Source organism: Sapajus apella, unplaced genomic scaffold, assembly GCF_009761245.1.
Source record: "Sapajus apella isolate SASKATOON/1434 unplaced genomic scaffold, GSC_monkey_1.0 scaffold43, whole genome shotgun sequence".
Taxonomy (NCBI): Eukaryota; Metazoa; Chordata; class Mammalia; order Primates; family Cebidae; genus Sapajus; species Sapajus apella.
The window spans coordinates 15,740,249-15,761,587 of record NW_022436983.1 but is presented as its reverse complement, the minus strand read 5'-3'; the positions used below and the strand labels follow the sequence as shown (position 1 = coordinate 15,761,587).

Sequence of the window (21,339 nt, the reverse complement as noted above, 5' to 3'; positions counted from 1 at the left end):
ATAGCCATGTTCATTTATTTATATATTGCTCATGGCTGTTTTCATGTTACGAAAAGAGGGCTGAGTAGTTGCAACAGATGCTGTATGGCCTGCAAGGCCTAAAATATTTCCTAGTTGCTTACAGAAAAAGTAGACAACCCCTGTCCTAGAGCAGCGATTCTCAAGCTCTGGCTGCATCAAAATCACCTGGGCAGGTGACCACTGGGCTCCTCCCTCCCATTTTCTGATTCAGTCAGTCTCAGATGGGGCCAGAGGATTTGCATTTCTGATAAGTTTCCAGGTGATGCCGATGCTGAGACCCCAGGCTGAGGACGCTGGTTTAGAGGAATCCGGGTCATGAAAGCTGACCTCACCACCAGCCTGGAAGTTCATTGCCCACCCAGAGAGTGGGAAGGGCTGGGGGACAAGAGAGCAGGGAGGGAGGAGTTTCCAAGGTCCCACGTAACCACCCGCCCCTTTTCCAGGCTGTCATTGTCTTGGTGTCTGCTCCCCCCTGGTGGCAGCAAGCCTGGAGCAGCCTGGAGCTTTGACCACCGATCCCTCCATTTGGAAACACACTTCAGAGCCTTCAAAGGGTGCATATCCTTTCACCTGGGGAGTCCACATCTAGGGGCTTCACCCAGGAAAAGCGTCAAGGATCTGCGCCAGGACATCACTGCTGCATTGTTTATTTGTATGGGGGTGAAACAGGAGACACCTGTACAAATAAACAGGAGACCAGGGCAGTCACTTGACGGGAGCCACACAGCTAGTGAGAAGCCCAGGCAGGATTTGAAGTCAGGTCTAAGTTAAGAGCCAGTGCCCTCAACTGCCCCCTCACCACCCCTCGGGGATCCTCCTGTCTGCAGTGACAGTGCAGCAGCTCCGGAACTGACCTGCCGGGCGTAGAACCTGGTTCTGTTACTTAACTAATTGCAGAATGCTGGGCAAGTCATTGACCTGCCCTGCCTCGGTGTTCCCATCTGTAAAAGGGGAGCATGATTGCAAAGGTTACACGGGTTAACATGATACATAGAACCATGCATGCAGCGAGCTGTTGTCACCACTGCTTATTATGTCCCCACCTTCCTGCATCTTGGCCCTTTCCTCTCCTTTCCTCTCTCAACCGACTCAAAGCATTGTGGGCCACTGGGAGGGGCGTGTGGGTCAGGATCAATGGGCGTAAAGAAGCCAGGACTCACACTGTAGTCAGAAGGGAGACAGGCAGTGCTGAGCCCAACTTCCCGCTCCTCTTCTCCAAGGTTAGAGCCACATTTGGGTCTAGAGCAGGTTGGCAAACTACAACCCAGAGGCTAAAGGCCCTGTCTCAAAATAAATATAAATACATAAATGTGAAGAGTCGAGGTGCATGCACCTCTGTGTGGAGCCAGGCATGTTGGCTGTGATGGGCACGGCTGGATGCACGGTCAGAGCCGGGATTTCTGGCAGGTCTGGAAGCTCCTGGGAGAGCCCAACAAGGGCACTTATGAGTGTCCCGACTGTGGGGGTGGGGGTCTGGTGGAGGCCAGGAGGCAGGATCAGGGTTTATGGGTCAGGGGTCAGGGAGGGTTGGCACTGCAGAGAGCCAGGCATCCTGACGGCAGCTCCTGAGACAAGCAGGCAGGAGCGTGGAGCTCTGACTTCTCTGGCAGCTCTGCCCGGGTCCGTGCAGCAAGATGGGGTGCTCTGCGCATGCTTGACACCAGAAGCCAGCTCTGCCCCTGCTTGCCGTGTAGCCTAGCACAGATGGACCCAACTGCAGAGGCTCAAGAACATGCTCCTGAGGTCAGATGGGTTCAGGTGAGAGGCCATGGGACTGCAGGGTGGAGGTGCTGCAGAAGGGGTTTCAACGGATGTGGGTGGCAAGGAGGTGATGAACTGTGAGGCAAACGGAAGCAGGCTCCTAACCTGGCCGTGTAGCTGTCAGCTGTGTGACCCTGGGCAACTTGCTTGCCCTCTCTGAGTTTTATATTTTTTTGTCATGTAGCCACATGAGGATGATATTATGTTCTTCCTAGGGGTTGTGGTTGGGGATTAAATGAGCTCATGTGCACAAAACACTAGATACACAGTGACTCAATTGTGGTGTGGCCATTACTATCTTAACTCAGTATTAGATTCAAAGGCCAGGCAGTTTGCATTGAAAGGGTGGAGCAGCAGAAAGAAGGGCCAGCTCCTGGAGAAAAGATTCTAGGTCTTGGTTGGACAGTCTGGGGTTAGGGCAGGTCACCAAGGCCGGGTCCCAGGCCCAGGAGATAGGGCAGAAACAGCACCCAGTGAATGGGGTCCTGAGCGATGGGCCAGCCAAACAGGAGGCTGGGCGGGTGCCACAGGCAGGAATATCTTAAATCCCTCCCACCTCAGGTCAGGATTGGTTGAGGGTCTTGATGGTGGGGCTAGTAGGAGAGGCTGAGGGGAGTAGGTGCCGAGCTGGGCGGGACTCTGGGGTCCTAGGCCTGTGGTCTCAGCCAATCTGGCAAAGAATATTCACTGAGTGACTGCTGTCCATCATGGGTTCTGTGCTGGCTCAAAAGTGAGCAGGGTGTGGAGCTCCAGGCTGGCTGGGGAGATAGGATGAGAAGCCAGATGCTGCCTGTGCACGCTCCGGGGTTAGAGGAGGCCAGAGGAGTGGGCGTGAGAGAGCTGGGTGGTCTGGCTTCAGGGAGGAGGGGTGGCTTGAATGAGGTTTTAGAGGAGGGGTAGATGGGCAGAGTGGAAGGCTTCTAGGTGAAGGGCACTGAGGTGGGCTTGTTTAGAAGACAGAAAGTCCTAGTAGAGTGAGGCTGGAAGGCCGGGTTCATGGGCAAGGACTATATCTGGTGGACACTGGGGAGCCACTGAAGGTTTTTGAGCAGAGGAGTGACATTTGCTCTAACTGGATGGCTGAGCTTTCACTAGGCTGGGAAGATACTGGGAGGAAGGCATGTGGGGAGAATAAAAAAGGGAAAAGCTCCTGTGCCAAGGTCATGTAAAGCCTTGGAGGAGGACCCCTTGATCCTTGGTAGGGGTAATGGGAAGGGACAAGCACAGAGCACCTTTCAGGGCTGGCCTAGATATGTTGCCTTTAAAAGAGGTTTCAGGTCATCAGTGGGCAGAGCTGCCCTTGAATCCCAGCCCTGCTGTGAGATTGTGGACAATCCCTGCATCCCTTCTGATCCTCAGTTTGCTCTTCTGTAAGCTGGGTACGATGCGCCCTCTCTCCCAGGAAGAGAATGAGTATTAACAGGAGAATCAGGAAAAGGTGTACCCTACTGCTGGGAGCATAGTGGGTGTTCGACCCCCCCCCACTCCCCGTGTGGCTGGCACAGAGCAGGACTCGGACAGAGGCCTTCATTCATTCATGATTCATTCATTCATGTAACCAACACTCTGAGCCTGGTACTTATGGTGTGCCAGGTGCTGGGACGCAGAGTTGAATTAGACCACTGTCTCTTGGCCTTGAAGAGTTTATTTACCCATTCACTCAGCAACATTCACCAAGCCTTACTGTGTGCATTGGCTGGGCAAGGGGTGGGGCTGGGGGTCGAGTGCGCGTTGCTGGTGGGGCGAGCCAGGGTGGGTGTGAAGCAGCCCCACAGGTCAGGCCTCCACATCTGGAAAGAGCAGGAACCCGGAGAAGATGCTGTTGGCACCCTCTAAGCCCACTATCGAGTTCTTGTCGGTGGCCTGCAGGAAGACGTTCTCCCCCTGCTCCAGCTTGAGGACCACGCCACCGGTGGTGACCTGGTAGGTGTTGTAGGTGTAGTCACAGAAGGTGACCACCTTCTGTGCGCGCTCCCGGCCACGCATGAGGTTCAAGCACAGGTTTCCTCGAGAGCTGGCGTGGTAGGTGAAGTAGTAGAGGCCGGACACCTTGCAGGTGAACTTGCCACTGCGGGGCTCATAGTTGTTGTTCACGTTGGTGATCACGTGGTCAAAGCGGACGGTCTGGTCCCGGCGCAGTGGGGCGTTGATGGTTCTTGTGGCAGAGAAGGCGATTTTCTCGGTGGCCTTGTAGTCTCCCGATTCACCTTTGGGGCCTGGGGCTCCAGGGGCCCCAGGGCCGCCTTTAGGGCCGATGGGGCCCTTGGGGCCGACTTTTCCTGGATTCCCAGGAACCCCTGGGTCTCCCTTCTCTCCAAACTCACCATGGTCTCCAGCCAGCCCTGGAAGCCCTGGAAAAGCAGAGACCAAAGAGATGAGATCACTGAGACCAAAAGAAAAAGGCGTGTGCTGGGGCCTTGGGTAGAGCCCTGCCCCTCTCTGGGCCCCAGCCTCCCGTTTATAAAACAAAGAAGGCAGTGTCAGAGAGGGGCTCTGGTTCTCCCTCCAGCCCAGCTTCCTGAGTCCGTGATATGCTTGAACTTTGTGGGGACTGATGGCCGTGGGGAGCAGAACCACTGCTCGCTGAGGAAGGCGCTAGGCTGGCCCTCCTCCCCAGCTTGCATGGGGGTCCTTGTTCAGGCTAGAGCGGGGATAATGAGCGCTGTCCCTCTCCACCCCTCACCCCTGGCAGGCATCCCTAATTAATCATGGCCTTCAGTCTTGCTGCTTCTGGCAATGGACTTTAGAATCTTTCTCACTCCACCCCCACCCCCCAAGCAGCCACTACACCTTGGTTTGGCACAACACAAGATAAAACTGATTTTCCAGTAGAGTGGTGGAGACTAGGGCCTGAGAACATGGGCTCTGGGGACAGACAGGTGTGCTTCGTGTGTCACATCTGCCATTTGTAGTGGTGTCACCTTGGCTGAGTCACATTTCCTGAGGCTCAGCCTCCTTATCTGTCAAATGGGGATGAAGATATTTTGTGGGATTGTGAGGATTAGATGAGGTTATGTGAGGAAAGTGACTGGCACAGAGGGTTGCTGTATAACTTCAGGTTAAATGAATGAATAAGCCACAATTTACAGAGGGGTTTTCACGGTAGGGAGTCTCATTTGAACCCTATGACAACCCCAAAAAATATCATTGTCCCCATTTTGCAGGTGAGGAAATAGCAATTCAGAGAGAAGTCACTTGCCCAGGAGGTGAAGTTTCACACCAGGACTGTGTGGGAACAGCGGCACTCTCTCCACCTGAATTTAATGGTAAGAGACCCATGGTCTGGTCTCAGCCTCAACATTTACTGAGCTACCTTGAGTAAGTCAGTGGCCTTTTTGGAAGCCAGTTTTCCTGCCGGTCAAATGGGAATCAGAATTCCCTCCCTGCATGGTTACTGCAAGTGTTGAGCAAGCTACTGGACCTGCCTGTGCTTTTGCGGTCTCAAAGTTAGGCAACTGTGACTTGGGAGGCAGGAGATGGGAACTTGGTCAGCATTACTAGTGTGTCCCTAAAGCCCATGGTACCTTTCTCTCCTTTTATCCCTGGGGTCCCAGGTTGGCCGTCAGAGCCAGGTACCCCAGGGATACCCGGGATGCCAGGGATGGCTGGGTGCCCAGTGCAGCTGCCCTGGGCCCAGGAGACATCAAGCAGGCCCAGGAGCAGGAGCAACATCAGTACTGGGATGCTGCCCCACGGGATCTTCATCATCATACCGAGTCAGACACCTCCTGTGGAGGAGAAGACAATGTGAGAGGTTACCACCATGGTGATGCTATTATCCATCCCTGCATCCATCCATCCATCCATTCATCCATCTCTATCCCTCCATCCCTGCATCCATCCATCCATCCATCCATCCATCTATTCATCCATCTCTATCCCTCTATCCCTGCATCCATCCATCCAGCCAGCCAGCCATCCCTCTATCCCTTCATCCCTGCATTAATCTATCCTTTCCTCCCTCCATCCTGCTGTCCATCCATCCATCCATCCCTCCATCCTTCCATCCCCATATCCCTCTGTCCATCCATCCATCCATCCATCTATCCATCCATCTCTCTATCCCTCCATCCCTGCATCCATTCATCCATTCATCCCTCCCTCCCTCCCTCTGTCCATCCCTGCAACCATCCTTCCATCCATCTCTCTATCCCTCCATCTTTGCATCTACCCATCCCCGTCCATCCATCCATTCATTCATTTCTCTATCCCTCCATCCATCCATCCCTGCCTCCATCCTGCTGTACATCCATCCATCCATCCACCCACCCATCCATCCACCCACCCATCCATCCACCCATCCATCCGTCTATCCATCCATCCTTCCACACCTGCATCCCTCCATCCTTCTGTCCATCTATCCATCCATCCATTCATCCATCCATCCCTCTATTCCTCCATCTGTCTCTCCATTCATCCTTTCACCCACATGTTCACTGATTGTCCCCTATCTACCAGACCCTGTGCAAGGTTCTGGGGATTCAGTGAAGAACAAGACAGATGCAGTCCCTGCCCTCATGATCTTGTGCCCCTAGTGGAGAAACAGATATAAACAGGTCAGCATAGAAGTAAATAAAATTAGTGATAGACTATGTTGGCACTCTGAAAGGAAGGGAAAGGTGCTGGGAGGCAGAGTCACTGGGCTGGAGGTGGAAGGAAGGTGGTGGGTTTTGTGAGGGATGTCCTCCCACCAGGAAAGTCTTCTCCAAGGGGAAGCCACTCTTGGAAGTGATGATTAAGCTGATACCTGAAGGTTCAGAAAAGGTGGGGGTAAGAATGTTCAGGAGGACAGAAGAGTATGGAGAAGGCCCAGAGGTAGGACAGGGGTGGGAATGTTGAGGATCAGCAGGAGGCCAGTATGGCAGAGGGGAGCCAGGGTCCAACGGACAGGGCGCAAGGCTGGAGAGGCAGCTAGGCTACTGTGGGTTTGGGGTTTTATTCCCCCGAAGCTCTTGTTCAGTAGAGCTTCTGAATTCAGGGTGCGATGCCACTTATGAGCAGGCCACCTTGCATGCTTCGAGCATCCTGGCATCTACTGTGATTCCTACACCAAAGAGGACACAGGGAGGCTAAGTTACTTGCTCAGAGTCACACAGGAAGGAATGAAGCTGAGGTCCCTGACAGCGTACCAGGCCGTCTCTGCTGGTGGAACATTTTCAGAGCTGTGACTCTGGCAGGAGAGCAGTGCTGGCTGCTTTTAAATCCCAGAGAACTAGGAAGAAGCTGGTGGGCTGTCTCAAACTGGTCAGCATGGCCAGTGTCCCAAGCTGTTAGCTCGCGGGACAGAGTGGCCTTAAAGTTCATCTAGTTTAACCCTCAGCCTATATATTTGTAACTGAGGCAACATTCCTACAACATAAATTTAACCAATTGAAAACGAGCATTTTAGCGGTATTGAATACGTTCACAGTCTTATGCAACCCTCACCTCCATCTAGTTCCAAGACTTTTCATCACCCCAAAATAAAACCCTATGCCCGTTAAGCAGTTTCTTTTCAACCCCCCTCCCCCCAGCCCCTGATAAACACGAATCTGCTTTCGGTCCCTATGGATTTACCTATCCCTATTATTTCATGTAAATGGAGTTAAACAATATGTGACCTTTTGTGTCTGACTTTTTTCATTTAGTGTAATGTTTTCAAAGTTCATCCATGTTGTAGCATGTATCAGTACTTCATTCCTGTTTATAGCTGAGTAATATTCCATTGCATGGATACATGTGAGATTGCAAAGTATATATTTGGTCTTCTACCCCTTTCCTGGCTGACAACTCCTAAAATCCTTAGAATTTCCAAAGTGATGTCTTTTTGTATGCTAATGATTCATTGACGGCTGGCAGCCCTAGGTAGCTTCAGGATGGGGCTGGTCACCAGAAGACCAAGGCAGGCTTAGAGGGTTTACTCTCAGCCCCACCTCCTAACCTCTGGGGAGGGGAGTGGGGCTGAAGGTTAAGTTGATTACCAATGGTCAATGGTTTAATCAACCATACCTACATAATAATGCCTCCACAAAATCCCAAAAACTAGGTTCGGTGAGCTTCCAGATAGCTGAACACGTGGAGGTTCCCGGGGGGTGGCGTGACCAGGGACCTGGGTGTGACATTGGCACGCCCCTTCCCTCATACCTCACCCTGGGCATCTCCTCATCTGTATCCTTTGTAGTATCCTTGATAATAAACTGGTAAACATGTTTCCCTGAGTTCTGCAGGCTACTCTAGAAACCAAACCCAAGGAGAGGGTTGGGGGGACAAACTCCAACATGAGGCTGCTGGTCAGAAGTTCTGGGGGCCTGGGCTTGTAACTGATGTCTGAGGGGAGCAGTCCTGTGGGACTGAGCTCTCAGCCTGTGGGGTCTCATGCTATTTCTGGATAGTGCCAGAACTGAATGGAAAGATACCAGCAGATTTGGTTGCTTGCTTGGTGTGTCGGGGGAAACCCCCCACATTTGGTCACAGAAGTCTTTGTATTGATCGTTGTGGTGTGAGAGTGGGGCGAAATATAGTTTGTGTTTTTCCCCTTACAGACTAGATCACAATTTGTTTGTTTGTTTGTTTGTTTTGTTTTGCTGAGATGGGGTCTCGCTATGTTGCCCAGGCTGGTCTCAAACTCTGGAGCTCAGGCGACCCTCCTGCCTCAGCCTCCTGCGTAGCTGGGATTACAGGCACTCAGCGCCTCACGTGGCTGTTTCTTTGTCCACTCATCATTGGTGGGCATTTGGGAAGTTTCCCTCTTTTGGCGACTGTGAAGTGCGCTGCTATGAACATTTGTGAACGAGGATTTGAGTATCTGCTTTTAATTCTTCAGGGTTTATACTTAGGAGAGGAATTACCGCTTACGGTAATTCCATGTTTAAGTTCCTGAGGACCCTTCAGCCTGTTCTAAAGTCTCCTCAATGACGCCTCTGCCAAGGTCCCCCGTGCGGTGCCTCCCACTCTACTGCTGCACAAACGTTGCGTTCACTCAGTCCTGGGAACCAATCACAACTCCATCTCCACATTGCATTCTTTCCTTGGAAGAGTCAAGCTGAACTTTCTCAGCAGAGTGTGAGGAAATGACATCTCTGCCAAGGGCTCTTCCATCCATGGTTTGCACCCTTTCAGTGACGGGCAGCTCATTACCTCTTGAGGCAGCCCATTCCACCTTTGCCCAGATTCACATTTTTTTCACCATTCAAGGCTTAGGTCAAAGCCTTCTTCCTCCGAGAAGCCTTCCCTCAGAGGCTGAGCTGTATCCTCTCTTAAAATCGGGGAGCAGAGCGGTCTCTGCCCACCTCCCAGAGCGGCCACAGGGACCCAGGTGAGGCCATGGATGGGAAAGAGTCACAAAGCCCCAAGCCCCGAGCTCTCGTTGGGACTTGTGGCTGCTTCTGCTGTTGCTGCTGATTCTCTGATTCTCACAACACCCTGGGGAAGGGGGTCATGATGAATTTCCCATCTCTCGGATGAGGAAACTGATGATCAGAACTTAGAAAGCAGCCTACCCCAAATCACCCAGCAAATGATTTAACGGTAGGGCTGTGGGCAAACCCCTACCCTCTGCCTCATGCTGGCTGTACCAACCCCAGAGTCTGGCATGTGGAGGGCTCTCTGGGAACAGAAAAGCCTGCTATTTGGCTCCTATGATCTACAAATTAGCCTCAGCCCCTCAGCCTAGTTCTGATAAATTTCTTCCTCAAAGCCCTGAGCTATGCCAGACCCCGTGCACCGAGGAGAGGGAGGCTGTAAAGATGAGTATGGCCAGGGCCTGCTGTTGATGGATTTAGACTCTGTCGGGCTCTGTGCTCTGAAGAGACGGTGGCTCAGGGGCGTGGTCCTGCTTAGCCCTGAATAAGCATCCGCTCTCACTCTTGCTCTTGCTGAAGGTTTTACACAATGGCAATTTGACAACTTTAATAAGTTGGGCACTTATGGGCCAGGCTCTGAGCCAAATGATTTACATGCCCTTATCTCATGTAATTTGAATGCTCGACCCCTGAGAATGCTCTCTGGCTTTCTCATTTTACAGATGAGGAAACAGGATCAGAGAGGGCAAGCACCTTGATAAAGTCACACAGCTCCTATGTGGCTGGGAGTCAAACTCATATCCATTAGATCTTAAAATTCAGTGTTACGTTAAGAGGCCACTGTACCTGGTGGTTAAAACATAAACTTTGAAGCCAGACAGCCTGATGCAAGGACTAATGAATGGACACGCTAAGAGCAGTGGTAGGCACATGGTCAGAGCTCGGTGAAGTTGGCTTTTACCACCACGATGATCGCTGCTCTTTGCAGGCAGCGGGAGTGTGTCACCTGACAGCGGGAGCCTGTAGTGTCACAAGGAAAGCAGCACCATCCGGATTCACATCAGCTCTCTGCTGCTTCTTAGCTCAGGGACTTGGGAAATCACTCCCCCTCTCGGGCCACAGTTGGCCCTCCTATAAAGTGGGAATAATGCTACTCTCTCCCTCATAGGGTTGGCTTGAGGACATGAGTTACAGCTTCCAACAGAGCCTGACATGTTGGCAGTGCTTAATGAGTATTGGCTATTTTATCATTCTCACTGTCATCCAAGAATTCCTGAGTGGTTGAACAGAAGGAAAGATGGTTGGAGAAGTTAAAAAAAAAAAAAGATAATCCCTTGGAGAGACTGGGCTCTGTCAGCTGGAGGTAGCCAGAGGTGGAGCACTGGGACCAGCTGGTGCGGGTGTGGGTGGGGAGCAGGGCTCCGACGGGACCTGGGCTTCCTGGAGAAGCCAGGGGTAGGGGGAGTAGGAAAATGCTGGTTCTAGCCCATTTCAAAAGCCACCGAGTTGCAGGCTTGGGTTAGGGCTTATGACTCACCTGGTTTACCCACCTCCTGCTGTGCCAGCCCCTCATCGTGGCCAGTCAGGTTCCTCCCGTGTTCCCCCCAGCTCTGGCCTTTCCATCTCCTTCAGTCTCAGCTGTCCCTTCCCCCAACCTGGAGTCAGGCCCACTTGACTGTAAAGCCCCTTCTGTGCAGCCAGCAGCATAACCTCAGGCAAGTGCCTCAACCTCTCTGAGCCTCTTGGCAATGCTGATTTCAGCCTGACCGGGCTGCCGGAAGGATGATGGGAGAAGGTGCTTAGAAGAAATGAGGTCCCCGGTGCAGGACCACTTCCCATCGCCCCCGCACAAACATTGCATTCACTCAGCACTAGCTAAGAACGAATCCTAACTCTACCGGAACATCCCATATTTCTTTGGAAGAGTCAAGCTGAGCTTTCTCAGCAGAGTGTGAGGAAATAAGAGAAGCAAGATGCTAGAGAAACGCTGGGCTGGGCAGGGGAAACTGGGTTCTAATCCCACTCCTGTGTCTGGTTTACTGATCAATTTTGAGCCAGGGCATGCACTAAGCTTTTGCAAGCTTGATCTCCTGTAGGGCACAGCAGCCCGGAGAGGTTCTGTTCTCCCTAGGGGGGCCGGGCTGAGAGAGGTTAGGGGGCTTGCCCAAGATGAGCCACACACAGGATGCAGAGCTGGAGTCAGCTCAAGTCTCTGTGATGCCAAAGCCCCGAGGCTGCAGGATCCACTTGAGGTGGCCACCCGTCCACTGGGCCCTGGGTGGCAGCAGACTCCCCAGACTCCCCAGAAAGATGGGTCCCATAGATCTGGGATTGGGCCTGGCTGCCTACACTGTTAAGCAGCCCAGCTGGCTCCAAGGCAGGGGACGCAAAGCTCACACTTATGGAATCACCACTTTCTTCCATATTGGCCCTGCCAGCCTCCCCCAGGCGCCAAGCCCTGTCCTCACCTGGGAAGCCGGTGTCCTGCGATGCCACTGGGCTGAGCAGCAGTGGGACAAGGAGCCGTAGGCCTGCTGCCCTCGGCCGAAGCGGAAGTTCCCTTCCCCAGAGGTGGGAAGGGCTTCCCCTGACAGTCCCCTCCCATGGCACAGCAGTCCCCTCCCATGACCCCTTCCCGTGCCCTCACTGTCCCCCAACCCTGCTGCCCTCAGGCAGTTTCAGGTCCCATTTCTGCAACCCACCGGATTTACTGTAAATGAGATGGATGGATGTGAGTTCGGTTTTGCCGACTCAGCAGCTGTGAGGAGAACACGCAGTCCTGGGGAACCGACTGCAGCTGGCGGCTCACCCGCCCAGGCACTCTGACCTCGTGATCTTCTTCTACACCGGGCAGGGGTGTTCCGTGAGCATCATGTGGCTGGCCCAGTGCCTGAGCACTGACTTAGAGTCAGAGACTTTGATTCCAATCCCGGTCCTGCCACTTGCCAGCTTACATGTTCTCAGTCAAGGGAACCCCAAGGGAGCCCCAATTTTCTCTGCTATAAGATGGGACCATAATTATACCTGCTCTACAGATACAGATCTCACGGGCCGCTGGGAGGATAATGGAGGAAATGATGGGGGAGAAAGTGTATGGGGGTAAACTGTAAAGTCCTATGCACATGTTCATTGTTAATATCACTTCATGTCCCAGGCTTCTCCTTTCTGGGCTCATCTCTTCTGCTTCCTTCCCATTCTGTGCCCCTGCTCTTTCCTTGTTCTCAGAAAATAATCTCATAATGCATTTTAAATGTGCTCATTATTTATTCATGCCCCTCCCTCTGCTTCCAGCAGGGCTTGAAGCTGATGACAGCAATAGGCCCAGGCAGGGGCCCGTTGCTTCTTCTTGATCCTGGAATCATACCAAGTTAGGGCCGGAGAGCGGCTGAGATCACTCGGCCCATCCTCCTCATTTTATATATAGGGAAACTGAGGCCCGGAGGGGACAGCCACCATTTAACGGATATTGTGTGTTCCCCTCCATGTGCTAAGCACTGAAGGGACAGCTCTTAGCAAATCGGCCATCGTCCCTGTCCCCATGGGACCTCCCTTCTATGGGGGGAGACCAGCGTTAAACACTGAAGGACATTATCATTGCTCCTGTGATAAATGTCACAGAAAGACGTGACAGCTGGGGCCTATGCCTCATGGAAGTGGCAGACACAGGCCTGGAAGCCTATGTCCCTGGCACTGGGGTATCAGCCTCCCTCTCCCTGTGGCTGCATCTAGCACGATGTGATGAACGGCAAGCAGGAGCTGGAGGGCCCTCTTGACACCTGTGCCTGGAGATGGAAAATCACTGGGCTGGTGGGTGTGGCCTGGTGGAAATTAAGTGTTAACCACAGTGGGTGATTAGGAGGGAAAGGTAAGCTTGATAAGACCAGAAGGACTCTGAGCTCAGTCAACCATGGGCCCAAAGGAACCCGGGCTAGGGGGAGGAGCAGAAGCAGGGGATTCCACAGGGGGAGAAGGGAGTTAGTAGGTTGCAAGTCAAGGGGTTTTGGGAGTTCCCAAAGCCTAGTGGGCCTGGGCCTCTAATTCTTCTTCTTTTTTTTTTTTTCTTGAGATGGAGTCTAGCTCTGTCTCTCAGGCTGGAGTGCAGTGGTGTGATCTCGGCTCACTGCGGCCTCTGCCTCCCGGGTTCAAGTGATTCTCCTACTTTAGCCTCCTGAGTAGCTGGGGCTATAGGTGCAGGCCACCAAACCTGGCTCATTTTTGTATTTTTTTTAGTAGAAACAGGGTTTCACCATGTTGGTCAGGCTGGTCTCGAACTCCTGACCTCAAGTGATCTGCCTACCTTGACCTCCCAAAGTGTTGGGATTACAGGCATGAGCCTCTGTGCCTGGCTCCTGTGCCTCGAATTCTTAGATGGCTAATGGCAATGGGAAAAGGTGGACATGAATTTGGGGTAGAAGCAGTGAGGCTAAGAAAAGAAAGCAGCAGAGGTGGGTTAAGAGCATGGACTTTGGCAGTTTGAATCCCAGCCCTGCCTCTTGTTAACTGTGTGGCCTCAGGAACGTTTACTGGCCTCGGTTTCCTCGTGCAGAAATTGGAGGCGTGAACACCTATCTCCTGGGGCTGCTGTGGGGGCCAGCGAGGTCACCCTGCTATGTCCAGGGCTAGCTGAGTGCCCAGCCCTTGGTGGGCACCCACTGCAAACACAGGAACAGTATTACTTACATGAAGAGAAGATGGAATTCTTGGAACCCAGGAGCAAAGAAGCCATGCCTAGATTAGGAGGAGGCCTGGACTTGGGGATCAGGAGCTGAGGGGTCCCTGGGCCTTGACTCCTGATGGGAGCCAGCTGGTGTCTATAGCCATGAAATTTTGGACTGGCATCCCTGATGGAGAGTGGAAACCCCAATGCTTGCAGAACTGGAGAAGAAACCTGCACCCTCACCTTCCCGTGGTCGGAAAGGGGTTCCTTGCGGCTGGGGGCGTCTTGTCCTGGCTTCTGCCCCACGTCTACCCCTCCTTGCCTGCCCCGCTGAAAAACTCTCATCCGCCTCCCCTCAGCAAGGCGGACAAGCTGGCATTTTCAAAGGCCGGCCTCCCCTGACGAAGAGAGAGCAACAAGGAAACAATTACGGAAAATAAAAATGGCATGAAAATTGTTGTTTCCAAAGTACTGGTTTCTGATCTGACACTGTGGCCTACAGAAACGGGGTATTGATTTTTTAAACAAACGAGAAATGAGAAGGAAGATGTATCGGCATCACCAGGCGGACGGTTAAGGGGCAGGTGGAAGAGAGCAGTGGATGCCGTGGACGTGGCCTTCACACTGTCCCTGCTGGGGACACTGGACTCAGTGAACCGACCGAGTTCCTCGGCCCCTGGCTCCTGCTCTCCCACTGTGGATTTCTGTATGTGTATGTATGCGTGTGCATATATATGTGTGTGTGTGTGTGCATATATATGTGTGCATGTGTATATGCGTGTGCATATATATGTGTGCATGTGTGTGTGCATATATGTGTGTGCATGTGTGTATGCATGTGCATATATATGTGTGTATGTGTGTATGCGTCTGTGTGTATATCTGCATGTATGTGTGCATGAGTGTCAATGCATGTCTATGTGTGGGTCTGTGGATGTGTGTGGATGTCTGGATGTCTGTGTGTATGTCAATGCGTATGTATGTATATGTATGTGTGTATATATGTGCATGTATATATGTGTCTGTATGTTTCTGTGTGTATGCATATATCTATGTGTTGTGTGGATAACGTATTCGTATATATGTGTGTGTATGTGTATATATGTGTGTGTGTGTATCTGTGTATATAGGTATATTTTTGTATGTGTATATGTGTGTTTGTGCATGTCTGTGTGTGTATGTGTATAAATGTGTATATGTGTATGTGTGTGCATTTATGTATGTGTGTGTGTCTGTGCATGTGCCTATATATGTATGTGTATATGTGTATATATGTGTGTATGTATGCATATATGTGTATATTTGCATATATGTGTGTATGTTTGTATGCGTATATGTGTATGTGTGGTATATGTGTGTATGTTTATATGTATATGCGTGTTTGTGTGTGTCTGTACATGTGCCTTTATATGCATGTGTATACATGTGTATGTGTATATATGTGTGTGTGTATGTGTGTGTGTGTCTTTCTCTCCCTCCTTTCCATCTTACACACTTTTCATGCCCAGTCATGTGGTAGGTGTGTATGGAAGGGGCCCTGTGCCAAGGATTCTTACAGTCTAGAGGGAAGGCAGACATATAAGTGAATAAGTGCACAAGAGCTAGTGGGTGGGCTGTGTGCGTCAGATTCCCCTGCAAACGCCAACCCATTTACAGCCTGGTCTTCCCCAAACCTTTATAAAACAGCCTGGAGTTGAGAGATCTGGTTTTGTTTGTTTTGTTTTATATAAGTTTTTAGGTTAATTTTCTTCATCACCTGATTTGAGAACCTGGGCTCTAAGGAGTCATGAATTTGTGCCCAAATTTGTGGAGGGCACTGTGGGGACCCAAGGGGTAAATCAGAAAAGGCTTCATGGAGGAGGTGATGTTTGTGTTGACTCCTGACAGTTAAGTGAATATTATCCAGGTGGATGGATGATTTGCATGAGTGGGAGGGACTGCATGGGCAAAGGCAGGGAGGTGTGACGCAGCCCCTCCCAAACGGAGCAGCCAAAGTGAATGGAGGTGGTTGCAGAACTCAGCTCGAGCCACTGCTCTTGACATCCCATGCGTCAGTTGACTGGGGCTTCCATGACTCTGTGGGGCTTTGTGGAACCGAGCTGTGACCACAGCCAGGACGGGCCAGGTTCTCCCAGGCTAGAGTGAGCCTGGAGTCTGACTGGGAGCTGAGAACTGGTCGTGGAGTCTGCGTAGGAAAGTTATAATTTTTATCTTTTTGCACCTGCACATCAAATGGTGGGCTTCCATCATCCTCCACAAGGACCACGGTGGCTGGGTCCACCCACCAACAACCTCCCAGTCAAACCTGATGGCTGGTGGGCAGCAGTGGTTTCAGATCTCCTGGGAGTCCCAGAGTCTGTGAGTTATTTGGGGCAGACCAGACATCTGGGGGGCCAATTCCCTCTCTCTCTCCCCCTCATGCCCATCTCAGAGTATGATTATGAATGTTAAATGAGTCAACATGTATAAAGTGCTTAGTGTAATGCCTGGCATATACTAAGTGCTCAGTGAATGTTAGCTATTATGATTTTTTTCCATTCATTCATTTACTCTGCTTTTAGCCATTTACTTACCCACTTATGCATTCATTAATTCACACCAATGTCTTATTCATTCAGCACAAATTCATTGCACATCTTGTCTTTGTCTGTACTGGGCTTCCCCAAGCCCAATTCCCTCCCATGGGAAATGCTCCCGAAGTTCAGCACAGGCCCGGGAAGTCAGACTTACTCCCATTTACCTGTGAGCTTGGATACCTTTCATGACGGCAGTGCCTCTCCCCCCAGACAAGTGACAGCAGGTGATCCCTCGGGGACCTCTGGCAGCCTGTAACCACTCTTAGAACATCTCTCTCCCACCCGGCCAAATGGTGCTGAGTGTCCTAAAACCGGCAGCCAAGATTTCCCTGAGCACCAGCCAGATGTCTTGAGTGCAGAGCCCACAGATAGCTAGGATGACGCCAAGCTGAAGATCTGAAGTTCAAAGAATCAGCGATGAGGAATCTGAGCCAGGCATGTTTATTGATTTCACTGTTTATTTATATATCTCCCCACCCCTTCCAATACTTGAAAAAAACAAATGGCAGTACCAGAAGGTATTGGTTAAGTGTCACAGGAACTGCACAAGCAGTGACTCCTAAAGGAGTTCAGAGGAGGGAGAGAACCCATGGAGGGGGCGGTGGTCAGGATGGGCTTCCTGGAGGAGGAGTCCATCCAGTGGGGAAAATGGTCTAGGCAAGGATGCAGACTGGCCAGTAAGGTGGGTCCATGCAGGAAGCTGAGGGAGGTGGATGGCCCGTGGGGCTGGAGCCCACCTGCCCGCCCTAGTCGGGGAAGAGCAGGAAGCCGGAGAAGACACTGTCGGAGCCCTCGATGCCCACCATGCCGTTGTAGTCATTGACAGCCAGCCACACCTCCTCGCCCACCTGCAGCCGCAGCAGCACTCCGCCCGAGCTGACCTGCTTGGTGTTGGACATGTGGTCACAGAAGGTGACCACCTTGACGCCGTTGCGGTACAGCAGCACGCACAGGTTGGCCGTCTGTGACGTGTGGTAGACGAAGTAGTAGAGGCCCGGGACCTTGCAGGTGAACTTGCCAGTGCTCGTGTCGTAATCCCCCTGCGGGTTGGTGACGGCTGTGTTGAAGATGATCAGGCCGTTGGCTGCGGGGAACTGGGAGGTCTGCCGAGTGACTGTGAACACTGACTGGTACTTCTGCTTGTATCTGCCCTCCTCGCCCGGCTCTCCGGGGATGCCCATGGGGCCGGGCACCCCAGGCATCCCAGGTGGTCCCATGGGGCCATTTTTCCCGGGATGGCCAGGTGCGCCAGGTTCTCCCTTCTGCCCTTTGGGTCCTCGGGTCCCAGGAATGGCTGGGATTCCTGGAGATGGAGAAGGCAGAAAGACAGTGACAGGGTGGGGGACAGGGAAGAGGGACCCTGGGGGTGTCCTCCAGGGAACACAGCACTGGTGTTTGGTCTCTAGAATTTCCTTCCATCTCCCTAGAAGTAGGGTGCAGGGAGTCAGGCTTTGGCCGGGGTGGAGAGAGAGCCTGGTTCAAGTCCTGCTCCTCCACTGACCTGCCCTCTGACCTTGCCTAGGGCACTTCCCCATCTCTTGGCCTCAGTTTCCACATTTGTGATGGAGCAAGTAGGGAGCTCAGAGCTGGGCAGGATCTCAGATGCCACGACTGTCAGCCCAAGCACAGATGGCATGTGGCCATAGATATCGTGTGGCTTCCATGGTGATTTTTAAAATGTTTAATTAGATCCCAACATGAACAAGTTCAGAACTCACTTAAAATGTGAAATTCTCAGACCTTCTTGACAAAAACCCAGAAGGCTGGTCGGAGGCGGCGTAAGCTCCAGGTTCTGTCCATTTGTATCAGTCCCTTCAGGTCTTTCACCTAATTTTGTGTTTCTCTTTTTTTCCAGCTTTTTATTTTGAAATAATTATAGAGTCATAGAAAGTTGAAAAAAATAAAGAACAGGGATGCTTCGCTCAGTTTTCCCCAATGACACATCTTGCATAACTTAAATATAATGTCAAAATCAGGAACTTCAGCTGCCTAGAATTCACGGAGCTAATGTAGACTTCGCCAGTTTTATATATACTTTGTGCGTATGTGTGTGTGTGCATGTGTGGTTCTAATACAATTTTGTCAAGTGTGTAAATTTTTGTAACCACTCTCACCTCTGCAGTAAGTGTACCTGTCAGTTTGTATTATTTTTCATAAAGAGGACCCTCAACATATAAGCTTCAGAGTCCTATGCAACCTATATCCATTCCTGAGATGGAAACTCCCGGCTGGCATTAGTGCCTGGGAACCACTGGATGGAGCTGAATAGAAGCCGCCCCACTACGGGGCCCACTCTCTCCAGCTCGCCCCAGCCCCACTCAGCCCCCATGACAGCTGGCCTGGTTCAACTTCCCTCATGTTACCAATGAGGAAACTGAGTCAGAGACTTGCCCAAGGCCATGCAGCCAGTATGAGGTGGAGTCAGGTCTCTAACTCAAGTCTGGAGAATCCCAGTGTCTCATTCTGTTCCAGCCCTGATGATCTGAGCCTCTGTGAGCTTTTTCTCCCCTTATCTAAATCATACCTGTTTTTTAAGGTCTGACTCCAGTTTCTTCTTCCAGGAAGCCCTCCTTGACCACTCCCACCAGCCCTCATGTTTCCTTTCCTCCTCTGACTTCCATCGGGCTAGATGTCTGTGCAGACACATTTGTGACAGATCCTCTATGGCTTGTGAACCTGTTAGGCCTCAGAGTTAGGAGTGTGGGGTTGGGACCCAGCAGACCTGGCCTTCAGGCCTATGACCCTGGGTGGGTGATCTCCCTCCGTGAGCCTGTGTTTGCTCAGTTGAGATATGCGCATGATAGAACCGGGAGTCCCGGAAAGGGTGGAGTGGGAGAAGGCACAGTGCCAGGTGTGCCCTGGAGGGTCTGGTCCTCGTGGTGGCTGCCGGTGATGCTGAGCAGGGCAGCGTCTCATCCTTTGTGATGTCCTCAAATCACCAATTGGGAGAGCACCAGGAACCAGCAATGGAGGGGGGCTGGAGCAGCAGCCGAGGGCAGTGGTGGAGAATGTGGGCTTGGGAGTTGGACAGGATCCCACTGTGTGACTTTGGACAAGTTGCTCAGACTTTCTGAACTCCAGCTTTGGCATTTGCAAAATGAGAGTCAACCACTTCTTCAAGGGACTGTGGCCTCTTTTTTATCACTCCTAAAACAGACTGTGCCTGGGACTTGGGAGTTTAATCACGGGGGCCCATCAGCTACCCCGGGCGGGGAGTTGGGCAGAGGCAGCTGTGAAGTACAAGGTCCTGGAAAATGGCACACCTGGGGGCCTCACTGAGCTCACCCTAAATTGGAGAATTCCTTCTGGAATGTTGGTGCCAGCCTATCTATCCAGGAAGGAAGATGATGGCGAGGCTACTCCTAAGGACGTTCCTCTCCACTGGCTTTTCTCCCTTCCACCGCCCCTGTCCCCCATTACCTCTGCCCAGTCTCACCCCAGGCCGGCTCCAGACATACCTCGCGTCCCAGACGTGCACAGCTCGCTCACAGACACGGCACTCACATGCGCAGGGCTCCACCCAGCCTCAGCCCCAGTCACCCATTCATAGCCTCAGCCCCTTCTCCGACGCCAGCGGTTGCCTGTGGACCTCTAACAGAAGCTTCTCTGGCTGCAATCCTGACCTCTCGCCCCCCACCCTTCCAACCATCCAGAATCCTAAGGAGGAGGGGAGCACAGATCTCTGATAAAACCGATGATTCAATAGCCTACCCCTGTATAGAGCTCCCAGGTGCTCAGGGCTGTTTTATATTTAAGTTAACGTACTCCTCACAGCAGCCATCTCCTCATTTTGCAGATGAGGAAACTGAGGCACTACAAGGTTAAGTAACTTGTTCAGGTTCACATAGAGGGATTTAGTGGGGCTGGGATTTGAACCCTGGCAGCCGTGCATTAGATATATTCACTTCCCAGGTGCCCATGTTGCAGGGCAAGAAGACTTTCCTTGTACTGTCTCCTGTGAGCCCCCCGGCCACCTTCGGGGGCAGGCGCTCTTATTCCCTTCCTATAATCAGGTGAGGAGGAGGAGGAGCGTGGAGGTGCGCCAGGCCCAGTGTCACCTCTGGGGAGGCCTGAAGCCTGGGCTCTAAGGATAGATGAGCCAGACCCGCAGTGAGAGTCCAGCTCTACCCAGGGGCAGCCATGGCAGCAAGGGAATGCACTTCCTGCTGTCCCCACCCCTTGGTCAGCCCCAGACACTCTGATCCCTGCCCCAGACCCCAATCCCCAAACCAGGCCAACAGACTCACCTGGCTCCCCCTTGGGCCCTGGCAGTCCATCGTGCCCATCCTTCCCTGGTGCCCCGGGCAGGCCGGGCATCCCTGGGATCCCGTAGCAGCCTGTGTTGGCCTGGCCCCTGAGGGGCAGCAGCAGCAGGAGCAGCAGCAGGTTCAGCCCAAAGTGGGGGCCACGCCCCACATCCATCCCGGAGAAGGAGCTGGGAGGGAGAGAGCTGAGCTGGCCCCCAGCCCCTCATCTGCCCCCACCTCACCGACCCTCTCATTCCCCAGGGCCCGTCCTCCTCAGCTCTCGGGATCCTGCCTCCCTTCCTCCCCCGGGAGCCTCACCATGGATGGATGGTGATGCCTCTTCTTAAGCCCAGCTTCTGGGGCCCAGCAGGGAGTGGGAGCCCTCCTTCCCCTCACACAGCAAGCTGCCCTGGCACCATGTTTCAGGAAGGTGGTGGAAGGTGGGGGGAATGGCCATCTGCCCTTACCTGGGCAGGGGTCTGGGCCTCACCTGCGGGTGGGCAGCTTCTAGCCTGGTCACAGAGATGTCCTCAGATCTGCTTCCCCTCTCCCAGGCAAGAGGACACGGTGTCAGAGTGGTCAGAGCAAGGATTGCCCAGAGCAGGGCTGGGCCCCCTCCCCTTCTCATGCCCTCCCCAATCCCACATCCCCTTTCCCAGAATTTTCCCTGACTTGACACTTTCTTTTGGGTGCTGAGCCAGACTGACCACAGCAACACCCCCGTCCACAATCCCACGGCAGTCATGAGTGTCTGAAATGAGGAAATGTCCACTGCCCCAGCATCTGGCTGAGGGTAT

The 21,339-nt window shown here is 52.5% G+C and overlaps 2 protein-coding genes across 3 annotated transcripts; both read right to left on the bottom strand.

The window, feature by feature from the left end:
* Positions 1 to 3,409: 3,409 nt before the first annotated feature.
* Positions 3,410 to 11,842, bottom strand: C1QB (complement C1q B chain). Its single transcript, XM_032300738.1, has 3 exons — positions 11,531 to 11,842; positions 5,307 to 5,510; positions 3,410 to 4,133 (listed from the first exon to the last, which is right to left on the bottom strand). Exons 2-3 carry the CDS (start codon positions 5,491 to 5,493, stop codon positions 3,559 to 3,561), a joined length of 762 nt encoding a protein of 253 aa, XP_032156629.1. The 5' UTR covers positions 5,494 to 5,510; positions 11,531 to 11,842; the 3' UTR covers positions 3,410 to 3,558.
* Positions 11,843 to 16,735: 4,893 nt separating this feature from the next.
* On the bottom strand, positions 16,736 to 21,164 carry C1QC (complement C1q C chain). Of its 2 annotated transcripts, none has more exons than XM_032300736.1 (3): positions 21,010 to 21,164; positions 20,543 to 20,730; positions 16,736 to 17,598 (listed from the first exon to the last, which is right to left on the bottom strand). In XM_032300736.1, exons 2-3 carry the CDS (start codon positions 20,715 to 20,717, stop codon positions 17,042 to 17,044), a joined length of 732 nt encoding a protein of 243 aa, XP_032156627.1. In that variant the 5' UTR covers positions 20,718 to 20,730; positions 21,010 to 21,164; the 3' UTR covers positions 16,736 to 17,041. The 2 variants fall into 2 exon arrangements, with proteins under 2 accessions (XP_032156627.1, XP_032156628.1); XM_032300737.1 differs by having other exon boundaries at positions 21,033 to 21,130.
* Positions 21,165 to 21,339: the final 175 nt, after the last annotated feature.